Source organism: Phacochoerus africanus, chromosome 4 (assembly GCF_016906955.1).
Source record: "Phacochoerus africanus isolate WHEZ1 chromosome 4, ROS_Pafr_v1, whole genome shotgun sequence".
NCBI classification, from domain to species: Eukaryota; Metazoa; Chordata; class Mammalia; order Artiodactyla; family Suidae; genus Phacochoerus; species Phacochoerus africanus.
The window spans coordinates 6,349,069-6,362,376 of NC_062547.1; the positions used below are offsets into that span (position 1 = coordinate 6,349,069).

The window sequence follows — 13,308 nt, forward strand, 5'->3', positions numbered from 1 at the left end:
TCCACAACCCAGCCTCCTCCCAGCCCCCACAACTAATATTGTCTGCAAACGCTGCCTTCCCACGGTCCCTGAATTGGGTTTTTTTAACGTGGGCTTTGACTGCTACGGAGCTCGAGATGAGCCTTTGCATGCCTGTGAACCCCTGAAATCGAACGCAAAATTTAGCACATCCGTGTGTGTGTGTGAGAGAGAGAGAGAAAGAGCGCTCGCGGGAGCTGCTGCTGCTTTTTTTTTTTTTCCCTCTTGAGAGGAGCTCTACCCTGAAGTTGCTTGAAGCTAAAATCTCAGTTTACACAGGAATTCTATGGCGCAGCGAGTTAAAGATCTAAAGATCCGGGACTGTCACTGGAGCGACTTGGGTCACTCCTGTGGCTTGAGTTCAATTCCTGACCCAGGAACTCTCGCATGCCGCGGGCACAGCCAAATAAACAACAACAAAAACTCTGTTCACACAATCTCTCCATCCCTCCTGACACCCCCACCTCCCAGTTGCCCCATCTGGAGGCCCATCTGTCTGTGATTATGCTCCCCTTTAAAGTTCCGTTTCCCTCTCCCCCAGAACTGGGAGTTCCCAAAGGCAGAAGCCGTTCTGTCCTATTCACTCTTGACTTTCTAGGACCCAGCATTTCTAGGGCAAATTGCCGCTGTTGCTCTTGGAGATGCCGTGCTCACACCTCAGGAGCAGAGGCAGAGCTGTGCACAGGGAGGGGGCAGCCAGAACAGCCAGAGTTCCTCTGGGATGTGGGGAAAGCCTGCTGCAAAACCACCTGCCACCGCCAGCTCCCAACATGCAGCCCCTTCCCACCACCAGAAATCTCACACTATTTTCCACAAAGCATTTAATTTTATTTTTAATTTTAATCTTAGACACCAGACTCCTGGCCTAAGCTTGAGTTAGAGTGCTTATCAGGCTGGCTGCCGGTGGATCCTGTCTTCGTGGGGCTCTGAGAAGAGTCCTGCATTCTTGCCCCCACTGACCTGTGGCTCCTTAAAGACAAAAGACACTGAGAGGCCACTGGGCTCTACAGCTCCCTGTCCCTGTGCCCAAGAAGACATGGGCTGTTGGATGGGTGAGGCCATCATCACTGATGTTGTCGGGGCTCCTGTACGGTGTGACCCCGAGAAGTGATTACCCCTCCTCAAGCCTCAAAACCCCTGCTGTGCACCTAGTTGTTGGAAAGCATACGCGTACATGGAGTGACTGGTGGCCCCAGCCCAGGGTGGGGACTTGGTGTGCGGTGCATTCCTGTGTCCTTGGGCATGGCCCTACCCCTCCGGTCCTTAGTTTCCACACCGGAAGTGGGGAAAATAACCCTGGCCCTGCCTTCCTCTGCTCAAGCTGGATGCGTCCTCCAGGTCAGGGAGTGGATGGGGCAGGTCTGAAGCCCAGATTCTGGGTGGATCCAGGGCCGGCAGACGCTGGGTGAGACCCTGTGGGGAGTGCTGGTGATGGTGCCCTTCCTCCCCGCAGTTGGGCCTCACCTGGGTTTCCTGGGGGCACCTTCTCTGTCCCCCTTTCCTGCCTCAGCCAGCAGCTGCTCCTCATCCAGTCCCAGTGCCGACAGCACCTGGGAGAAGCGCCGCGTCACCGTGAGCCGGGCATTGACCTGAGGAGAGAGAAGAGGAGTTCCCTTTCTGGACAGGGCTGCTGAGGACACCATGAGGCTCTGATTACACAGGGGTCCTGGGGCTTCCAGATGGGCGGCAGCCTTGGGGGGCCTGACTCAGGGGGCCCACTCCCACTGGGCCAGTGAAAAGCTCGGTTCTCCGGAGCCCAGGAGCTGACCCAGCTGCTGGCCTCACCTGCATGGCCTGCTGGAACAGGTAGGGCCGGGCCTGCACCCTGTGCTGGATGCCCTGTAACTCTGCCTTGTACTCAGCAAAGCGCTGTCGCTCCTGGCGCCTGTGGGGAGATGGGCCTCTGAGCAGCTAACCCTGGACACGCGCCACCCCCGCTCCTCGGCCCACTCGTTCTCACCAAGGACTTTGTGTTTCTGTCCTCCCACCCTTAGCTCTACAAAGCCGTTTCATTCCCATCCTCGCCCTGGCCTCCTCCCGAGGTCAGAGGGGCGGGAATTATCTGCCCCATCTTACCCACAACTTGCCAGAGACTCAAGAGGTTGGAGGGGCTTGCCCAGGGTTGCAGAGCCGGGAAATGAAGGACTGAGTACATGCCCAAGTCTGCAGGTTGTGCCAGGCTCGCCTGTCCTCCCAGCTACCCCCAAGGGAGAGGGGCCTGCACTGGCTTCCGAGAAACTGAGCCTTGGCTTGCACATTCCATCCACCCCCAGGAGGAGAAGCTGTGGCTGTGGCTTCAGGCAAGGTCCCACTCTGGGCTCTGGGTTCAATTTTCTTTTTTCTTTGTTTTGTTTTGTTTTGCTTTTGCTTTTTAGGGCCGTATCTGTGACATATTGAAGTTCCCAGGCTAGAGGTCTAATTGGAGCTACAGCTGCCGGCCTACACCACAGCCATAGCAGTGCAGGATCTGAGCCACATCTGTGACCTATACCAAAGCTCATGGCAATGCCAGATCCTTAACCCACTGAACACCACCAGGGATTGAACCTGTAACCTCATGGTTCCTAGTCAGATTCATTTCCACTGTGCCACAGTGGGAACTCCCTGGATTCAATTTTCTTCTCTGTGCTATAGCCAGGATTGGACAAGCTTGCCAGGATTGTCTGTGGGGTCTTTCTTTCTTTCTTCCTTTCTTTTTAGGGCCACATTTGCAGCACATGGGAGTTCCTAGGCTAGGGGTCGAATTGGAGCTGTGGCTGCCAGCCTACATCACAGCCACAGCAATGCCAGATCCAGGCACCTATTCTTAACCCACTGAGCGGGGCCAGGGATCGAACCCTCATCCTTATGGATACTAGTCCAGTTTGTTACCGCTGAACCACATGAGAATCACTTCTCTGTGGTTCTTATAAGCAGACAGCTTAGAAAATGGAACAGAGATGGAGTTCCTTTCAAGCACAGCAGGTTGAAGATCCAGCATTGTTAGTTCTATGGCACAGGTTGCTGCTGTGACATGGGCTCAATCCCTAGCCTGGGAACTTCTGCATGCTACAGGGGCAGCCATATATATATATATATATATATATATATATATACACACACACACACACACACACATAACATATATATGCATACACACATATATATACATACACACACACACACACACACACACACATATATATATATGTTATATATAACTCAATGATAATTTGCTCCAGGTCAGACAGCTTGTAAAGGGAAAAGCAGTCCTGGTGAGTTAGTGCCCCAGCTAGGAACAGAAAATGGAACAGAGGATCTAAAGAAATGTGTTGCAGGGAGTTCCCATTATAGCTCAGTGGGTTAAGAACCCAACTAGTACCCATGAGGATGTGGGTTTGATCCCTGGCCTCACTTAGTGGGTTAAGAATCCAGCATTGCTGAGATCAGGAACAAGACAAGGATGTCCGCTCTCGCCACTACTCTTCAACATAGTTCTGGAAGTCCTAGCCATAACAATCAGAGAAGAAAAAGAAATCAAAGGAATCCAAATTGGAAATGAAGAAGTAAAACTATCCCTATTTGCAGATGACATGATACTATACCTAGAATATCCTAAAGACTCTACCAGAAAACTCTCAGAGCTCATCCACGAATTTGGCAAAGTCGCAGGATACAAAATCAATACACAGAAATAGACGGCATTTCTATACACTAACAATGAAAGAGCAGAAAGAGAAATTAGGGAAGCAATCCTGTTTACCATTGCATCCAAAAGAATAAAATACCTAGGAGTAAACCTACCTAAAGAAACAAAAAGACCTGTACTCTGAAAACTATAAGCCACTGATGAAAGAAATCAAAGATGACACCAATAGATGGAAAGATATACCATGCTGGTGGATTGGAAGAGTTAATATTACCAAGGCAATCTACAGATTCAATGCAATCCCTATCAAATTACCAAGGACATTTTTCACAGAACTTGAACAAAATACTTTAAAGTTTGTTTGGAAGCACAAAAGACCCAGAATAGCCAAAGACATCCTGAAAAAGAAAAATGGAGCTAGAGGAATCAGGCTCCCGGACTTCAGACTATACTACAAAGCAACAATCATCAAAACCGCATGGTACTGGCACAAAGACAGAAATACAGATCAGTGGAACAAGATAGAAAGCCCAGAATTAAACCCACGCACCTACAGCCAACTAATCTATGACAAAGGAGGCAAGAATATACAATGGAGAAAGGATAGCTTGTCCAATAAGTGGTGCTGGGAAAACTGGACAGCCACATGGAAAAGAATGAAATGAGAACACTCCCTAACACCATACACAAAAATAAATTCCAAATGGATTAAAGACCTAGATATAAAACCAGACACCATAAAACTCTTAGAGGAAAACATAGGCCAAACACTCTCTGACATAAACAACAGCAACATCTTCTCAGATCCACCTCTCAGAGTATTGACAACAAAAACAAAAATAAACAAGTGGGACCTAATCAAACTTCAAAGTTTCTGCACAGCAAAGGAAACCCTAAACAACACAAAAAGACAACCCACGGAATGGGAGAAAATCTTTGCAAGTGAATCGACTGACAAGGGATTAATCTCCAAAATTTATAAACACCTTCTGCAGCTCCATACCAAAAAAACAAACAACCCCATCAAAAAATGGGCAGAAGATCTAAACAGACAGTTGTCCAAAGACATACAGATGGCTGAGAAACACGTGAAAGAATGTTCAACATCACTCATTATTAGAGAGATGCAAATCAAAACCACTCTGAGGTACCACCTTACACCAGCGAGAATGGCCATCATCAAAAAGTCTACAAACAATAAGTGCTGGAGAGGGGGTGGGGAAAAGGAACACTAGTACACTTTTGGTGGGATTGTAAATTGGTGCAACCACTGTGGAAAGGAGTATGGAGATTCCTCAGAAAACTAAACATAGAACTTCCATTCCTGGGCATCTACCCAGAGAAAACCACAACTCACAAAGACATATGTACTCTGATGTTCATTGCAGCACTACTTGCAATAGCCAAAACATGGAAACAACCTAAATGTCCATCAACAGAGGAGTGGATCCAGAAGATGTGGTACATATACACAATGGAATACTACTCAGCCATTAAAAAGAACGAAATACCAGCATTTTTTGCAACATGGATGGAACTAGAAACTATTATGCTAAGTGAAGTCAGCCATACAATGAGACATCAACATCAAATGCTTTCACTGACATGTGGAATCTGAAAAAAGGACAGAATGAACTTCTTTGCAGAATAGATGCTGACTCACAGACATTGAAAAACTTATGGTCTCCGGAGGAGACATTTTGGGGGGTGAGGGGATGTGCTTGGGCTGTGGGATGGAAATCCTGTGAAATCAGATTGTTATAATCATTATACAACTACAGATGTGATCAATTCATTTGAGTGATAATAAAAAAAAAAAAGAATCCAGCGTTGATGCAAGCTGCAGTGTAGGTTGCAGAAACGGCTCTGGTCCAGCATTCCTGTGGCCAAGATATAGGCCGGCAGCTGCAGCTCTGATTCAACCCCTAGCCTGGGAGCTTCCATATGCCCCAGGGGCAGCCCTTAAAAAAAAAAAAAAAAGAATGAAAGAAACGTTTTGCAATAAGAACACATCTGAGGAGTTCCCAAGTGGTGCAACAAGATTGATGACGTCTCTTGCAATGCTGGCATGGAGATTTGATCCCCAGCCCAGCACAGTGGGTTAAGGATCTGGCGTTCAGATCTGATCCCTGGCCTGGGAATTTGATGTGCCATGGGGTGGCCAAAAAAGAAACATATGCGCGCGGGGGGCCTAAAAAAGATCCAGTTTCCACTGGGGAAGCACAATCCCATCTACAAAAACCCATTTGTGCGCTTGTTGAAAATCTGTTTAACAAGCTGAGCCTCCTGGCAGTGAGAGGGGCCCTCTGGCCACACCACACATGGGACCGGGCCTCCTTTTATGGAACACATGAGAGAGGCCAAGGAGAGTGGTGGCAGCACCCATGGACAGGAAAGGGGCGGGGACAGGCCAACTCCAAGGCTCGTGCTGGGCCTCCTGGAAAAACACTGTCTTGTTGGGCCTGGCCCCTTGGCTGTGTAGGAAAGGAGCATTCCTCATTCAAGAAAAGATGGAGTTCCCATCATGGCTCAGTGGTTAATGAATCCGACTAGGAACCATGAGGTTGCGGGTTCGAGCCCTGGCCTCGCTCAGGGGGTTAAAGATCCAGTGTTGCCTTGAGCTGTGGTGTAGGTCGCAGACACGGCTCGGATCCCGTGCTGCTGTGGCTCTGGCGTAGGCCGGTGGCTACAGCTCCGATTCGACCCCTAGCCTGGGAACCTCCACATGCCACGGGAGCGGCCCTAGAAAAGGCAAAAAGAAAGAAAAAAAAAAAGAAGAAGAAGACACCATGCCGGGACCTGAAGCCACCGCAAAAAGGAGCGTTCATCGCTCAAGAGGGAGTTTGCAGCAGTTACAGGAGCAGGGGTGGAGGAGCACCCGCCGCATTCAGTCTCTGTCTGGCCCGTGGTGCCACGTGTGGTTTTCCTGCCTCGTGCCCGACGCTATTTCTGTTAGAACGGAGAGGGAGCCCACATCTTAGAGCTCCAGGCGAGAAAGGAGGTGGTGTCCATGGACAGCAGCCCTGTCCATCACGTGGGAATAAAAAGAAGGCACGTAGCCTCCCTACCATGGGGCATCATCTTTTGCGCCCACCCTCCTGGGCAGGACATGGTCTCCCGTGCAGCTGAGACAGCAAAGTTCGCGGGCTGGAAGGGCCGAGAGACCCCGAGGGAAGTACCTGCTCCCAAGGAAAAATGAAAGGGGTTTGAAACACTCCTCTCACTGACATCTGCCATTGGAGTCTTACACTTCCCGCCTTGTGAAAAACCAATGAACCTCATGGCAGTGATGGATCCTTAACCCACTCAGCAAGGCCAAGGATTGAACCTGAAACCTCATGGTTCCTAGTCGGATTCGTTAACCACTGAGCCACGACGGGAACTTCCCTGGTGCACTTTATCTGAGGACCAGGTGTTAGAGCAGTGGAGGAGGGTGGCTGAATGGCTGCCTGGGTTGGAATCCCAGCTTTGCCACTCACTTGTGACCTTTGACGAATTATTCAAGCTCTCAGAGCCTGACTTTCCTCATCTCTAAAATTATGGCAGTGGGGCTAATATCCAAGGAGTCTTAAAAAAATGCTTTTAAATATGAATTTGACTTTTTTTTTCGGCCACACCCGTGGCATGCAGAAATTCCCAGGCCAGGGTCAAACCTGAACTGCAGCAGCCACCAAGCCACATGAGTGACAATGCTGGATCCTTAACCTGCAGGACCACCACAGAGCTCCAATTTTTTTTTTTTTAAGGGCCACACTTCGGCATATGGAGGTTCCAGGCTAGGGGTCAAATCAGAGCTACACCTGTCAGCCTATACCACAGCCACAGCAACACCAGATCCGAGCCACATCTGTGACCTACACCACAGCTCGTGGCAACGCCGGATCCTTAACCCACTGAGCGAGGTCAGGGATCAAACCTGCATCCTCATGGATGCTAGTCAGATTAGTTTCTGCTGAACCACGATGGGAACTCTGTGCTTTTTTTTTTTTTTTTTTAATGATCAAAATATGGGAAGAAAATGAAACAGGTGACTCTTTCTTCACCTGACCGTGAACAATGGCTGTCCCCAGGAGCAGGACCGTAGCCACTATTCACATTCTCCATGAACAATTTCTGAAATTTTTTTTTTGGTCTTTTTGCCTTTTTCTAGGGCCACTCCCAAGGCATATGGAGGTTCCCAGGCTAGAAGTCTAATTGGAGTTTTAGCTGCCGGCCTACACCACAGCCACAGCCATGCCAGATCCCAGCCATGTCTGCAACCTACACCATAGCTCATGGTAATGCCGGATCCTTAACCCACAGAGCGAAGCCAGGGATCGAAATTGCAACTTCATGGTTCCTAGTCGGATTCGTTAACCACTGAGCCACGAACGGAACTCCCTCTGTAATATTTGCATCTTTTTTTTTTTAGCCACTTCTGTGGCACAAGGAAGCTCCCGAGCCATTTTTATAGTGGGCATGCCTGGCATTTGAAATCAGAAAACAAAATTGAAAATGTGATCATGCAGGCAGAACATTTTAAACTTGAGCTTTCGACAGCTGCAGGAGCTGTTATCATTAGGGTGAACTTGGCGAAGCCCCTTCTCCTCCCTGGTCTTCATCTAAAGTGGCCTGGCCTGCCTGCCATCGGAGGGAATGTGAGGGCAAGATCTCCTTGGTCCTTTGTTCTGACACTTAGCACCGCCCCCTGCCCTCTCCCTGCCAGGCCCCTGGCAGCCCCGGGCCTCCTACCTCAGCTCCTCCAGCTTGCGCTGGGCAGCCCCTGGCCCCCGGCTCCCTCTGGGCGCATAGGCTGCCAGGCAGCGAGCCACCTGCTGCTGTACCCGCTGCTCCCGGGCCCGCCGCAGCTCGGCCTGCTGCAGCTCTTCCAGCTGTTGCCTCTCCCAGGCCCGCAGGAGGCTTCTTGGGTGGAAAGAGCAAAGGGAGAGGGGTGGGAGAAGACTGCCGGGCAGGGGAGGGCCGGGGGCAGGGGGTGGGGGTTGTGGTGGAAGTCGGCCAGGATGCAGGCTGCCCCTAGGGGCTCAGCCCTCAGGCCCAGCTCAAGGCCTTTCCCTACTCTTCCCAGAAGCCTCCTGCCTACCCCAGCCAGCGGTGGACCCCACCTCTGAACATCCTCAGCCTCGGGGAGCTCAGTGCACGCACCCCTGACCTCGCCTGCGCTAACTTCTTACAAAGAACGAAGCATCTCTCCTTAGGGGAGGGGCCAGATCTTTCTTCTCTCTGACCCCTGAACCTGGTAGGGGCTGGGGGGGCAACGCCTGCTGGTTTGAGGGACAGACAGATGGACAAATGGATGGGAAGGAGAAACAAAGGGTGATGGGACCAATGGGTGGATGAAGGGATGGATGAAAGGTGTGGATGGCTGAAGAGTCAGCATCTTGATCCACCGGGAACATTCTTTCCCCAGAGCTGATTGTCAGTTCCTCTTGTCAATCGGGTCTTGGCTCCAAGGTCAGGGAGAGTGAGACCTCAGCACCCCAACGACCTCCCAGGGAATTTCCAACTCTAACTGTACATTTCGTGCATTTCTTTGTTCATCATCCTTCTTCCCGAGTAGAATGTAAGTCTGGTGAGAGCAGCGTTCCTTGTCTGTCCTCTGCACCACCAATACGTCGCCAGTAACTAGAACAGTGCCTACCCTAGACGGAAACTCACTGTTGGTGAGTTCACGGCCAGATAGAAAGATGGACAGAGAGATAAGGAGGTGGATGCGGAATGCACTGAGCATATACTTATTGAGCGCCTCCTATGCACCAGGTCCTTCTGGGGCAGCAGATAGGGGCTGAGATCAAAAAGATCAGGCACCTTCCTTCAAGAGCCCTCAATCTGCACATGGGGATGGACAGACAGCCCAGCACCTTGATGCAATGTGGACGGGCAAGACCTATGATGGAGGCCAGTGCAGGGGAGAGCTTCCTGGAGGGGCACCTGACTCTGGAGTTGAAAGACAGATGTGGGTCAGCTGGGCTCATGAGGGAGGGGGCCATCCCAGGGGAGGAGGGAGAGCCTGGGGCATCCCGGTCACTCTGACCCCCTGGTGTGGGAGACAGGAGCTTCCTTATCAAGGAACCTGGGCTTTGTCCCAAGGCCATTGGGAAGCATGGAAAGAGTTCAAGCAGGAATGACAGGGTAAGAAAGAATTAACGGGCACAACCAGAACACTGAAAGAATTTCACCTCCGCTTAGAACTAGTCACCAAGGCCCGCTGAGCCAGCCTCCAAATATCTTTTTTTTTTTTTTCAGGGCCCCACCCACAGCATATGGAAGCTCCCAGGCTTGGGAGGGGTTGAATCAGAGCTGCAGCAACATGGGATCCAAGCCATGTCTGTGACCTACACTGCAGTTCACGGCAATGATGGATCCTTAACCCACCAGGTGAGGCCAGGGATTGAACCTGCATCCTCATGGATACTAGTCAGGTTTGTTACCACTGAGCCAATGGGAACTCTCCCAAATAAATCCCCTCTCTTTACTCACATGGCCTCCTGGGTCAGACCCTTATCATTCCTCACCTAGACATTGCCCCCAGCCCCCAGCCCCAGCATTCCTCTCTGCTCCCACTGTCTCTGGCTCAAGCCATAAGTATAGTAATGATTTAACTCTTCTGCCACTCTTGCTGTTTTGCCATTCTGTCTCCTCTTCCAGACAACCTTGAGTTTCTAAGGGCTGAAGCCAAGTCTTTTAACCTTTATATCCTAGGAACCCACGAGCAGATACCCGACATAGGTTGCATTAATCATTTAGCTAATAGACTGTGATGGTTAGAAGGTAGGAAATGAATGAAAAGTGACCTGTGTCAGTTAACAGTCAGCCAAGCAGACAGATGGATGGATGGATGGATGGATGGGTGGATGGGTGGGTGGATGGGTGGATGGTTGGATGGATGGGTGGATGGGTGGATGGGTGGGTGGATGGGTGGATGGGTGGATGGATGGGTGGATGGGTGGATGGGTGGGTGGATGGATGGATGGTTGGATGGATGGGTGGATGGGTAGACAGATGATTGGATGATGAGAAACTGTGGTGAATGGGTAAATGAAGGAATGAATGAGAGGATGAATGACTGTCTTGGAGAACCAGCTCCTCCTCTAGTCCGTGAACTTCACTCCCATGCTCCTTCTCCTTCACCTCACCTGGTGGCCTCCTGCCGTTTGTGGAAGGTGCGGTTGGGGAAGTTGGCAAACAGGAAAGTCTCATCATCTCGCAAGGTGTGGGCTTTCTCACTCCAGCTGGAGGCCTGAACAGCTGTCCGCAGAGCCTTCCAGGGCTGTTTTCTGAGGCCTGTCCACGGAGGGACAAGTCAGGGACTGTCCCCTCGGACAATCCTACCCACACCGGGACCCCTCTTCCTGCGACTGCGTGGGGAGCCCGGGCATCGAGCTCCTGCTCACCACAGTCCAACTCCTGCTGCCACTGCCTCCGCAGCCTCTCCGGGTCCCGCAGACCCTCCAGCTCCTGGGCCCTTGATTTCCTCCTCTGCGGTCCTCGGAGGCTGTTGGCACTGGGGCTGCCCGTCTGGCACTGCAGTTGGTGCTCGTCTGAGGTCTCCTCACCGGAATTCTGCCCCTTCCTTCGAGAACCAGCCCTCCTTCCTGGGGGGGTCCTGGGCTCCCCCTCTTCAGCCTCCTCTGCAAACTGCTCCTCCTCCAAGATCGCCCCCCTTCTGAGGAGCTGGGGCAGTTCCCCAGGGCTCAGACCCCTCTTGGCCTCCTCAGCACCTGGGCCTTCCAGCTCAGCGGCCTCCTCGGACTCCAGGGCCCATTTTGAGCCGCACTCCCCAGGGGGCTCCCGAGCCTGGCCCGCCCCTTTGCCTGGGGGCCTGAGGAGGCCGCTGAGGGCCCCAGGCTGCTGTCTCTTCTCCAGGCTGGGCACCTCCGTCTCCCAGCAGAAGTCATGAGCCTCTGGGAGGCTGGCCGCCGACGAGTGCCTGGCCCTGGGCCGGGTGACCCCTGGGGGCGAGGGCAGGGCTTGGTGGCCAGGGGCCGAGGCGGAGCCAGGCTGAAGCAGAGCCTGGCCATCTTCGGCGAAGCTCTCCCAGGCCCACTGGAAGGGGAAGGAGGGTTTCCGAGGAGAGTGGAGGAGACTGAGGAGGGAGAGGGCAGGGGCGGCCGTCACGGTCAAGGTCCGCACACCTGCCCCCAGCGGGGCCTGGTGCCCAGCATCCCCTCCAACCCCTCCACACGGCTTACTCCTCGGCCTCAGCAGAGCCTTGGCTTTTCTTGTTCCGGCCCCTGAGCCTCCGGTCCTTCTTCGTCGTCTGCCCTGCACTCTGAGACCTCTGCGGCTGGTCCTGAATTTTATGGTCACCGCTCCCAAGACCCCCCTGGGCGAAGACGGGAGAGGAGGCCGAGCTCCAGGCAGCTCCCCCAGGGGACCCTCCTCCTGTGCACCCTGGCTGGCCTCTCTGGGCCCTTGCTACCGCTGCAACTGACTGATTGCGACCTGAGTTATTAATACTCAAGTAGCAACAGCTGCTATGCACTGAGCACCTACTGGGTGCTCGGGACATTCACGAATTTACTCATTTAACCTTCCCAAGGACCCGATGAGGTATCTGCGCTATCGCCCCATCATGCAGAGGACACTGGGGCCCAGAGAGGTGAAATTGCCTGACTAAGGTCACACAGCCGGTTAAGTGGAACCAGGACCTGAACGTGCTGAGTCTGTCCCCAGAGCCCAGAATTGTCACCGTTGCACTATATTGCCTCTGGGCCCTGGACAGCTCTTTTGAACGCCCTATGGGGCCCTGGACTTGCTAAGCCAAGCTGGAAAATACTCATTATCCTTCTGGAAATGCTGATCTTCCTGCGGTGTTCCCGAAAATGCTCCAGCAGAAGCCTGGGAGTCATCCTTGGGCGTCACCCTCATCTTCAGCCCAGCCCTAAGCCACCCCATAGTTCCTGCCTGCCTCAGGCCTCCCTGCCTCTCACCTGGGCCTCAGCTCCAGTCTTATGGCCTCTCAGGGGCCTCCCCCAGCCCTGGCATCCCCCAGCCCTGAGAGCCAGCCTGCCTCTGGGCAGTTGGTGGCCCTCCCACAGGGCTTCCCTCACCTGCTCAACTTGGGTGATCCTGGAGAGAAGCTGGAGCAGACCTGCAGCCGTTCCGGGAGCCTGGAGCCGTGTGCCCGGCCCTGGTCTCCTGGAGGTGGTCCTCACCAGCGGTTGGTGGGCGTTTAGCATAGCGGTGTCCTGCCCCATCCCCCACCCCACCCGCCAGTGTTGGAACTGCCTGTCCCACCCTCGCTATGGCAACCAGCCTCAGCCAGTCCCGAAGGCCCTGACCAAAAGCAGGCCAGGAAGGGTATGTAAAGCCAGCTTCCCTCTAGCGAGGAGACTTCAGCAGGATCCTGAGGAATAGTCCAGGTCTGGGAGTCCAGTGATCCGGGGTCAAGTCCTGCCTCTGCTCCTGACTCCGCAGGACGCCCCATCGACCTAGTATAATTTCCCTGCCTTTGCCCGGCCTGTCTTTCTCCATCTATCCATCAAAGGGATCTCAGGACTCTCTCTCTCAAAGGGACCCCACGCTCCATGGGGATGGCCAGATGGGGCCCAAGGGGTCCCTTGCCCTCGGCCTGCTGCCTGGCTGCCCCTCAGCCCCTGCTGAGGCCATGCAGGAGCCAAACTGAACTCTCACTACAAGATCTTGTTCCAGCCACTTACACT

At 52.8% G+C, this 13,308-nt stretch overlaps 1 protein-coding gene across 1 annotated transcript; it reads right to left on the reverse strand.

The window, feature by feature from the left end:
• Positions 1 to 838: 838 nt before the first annotated feature.
• On the reverse strand, positions 839 to 12,673 carry TSGA10IP (testis specific 10 interacting protein). Its single transcript, XM_047774093.1, is given in 7 exon segments — positions 839 to 987; positions 1,483 to 1,607; positions 1,804 to 1,903; positions 8,378 to 8,548; positions 10,780 to 10,927; positions 11,038 to 11,729; positions 11,827 to 12,673. Coding segments are annotated over 7 exon segments (1,689 nt in total). The 5' UTR covers positions 12,156 to 12,673; the 3' UTR covers positions 839 to 863.
• Positions 12,674 to 13,308: the final 635 nt, after the last annotated feature.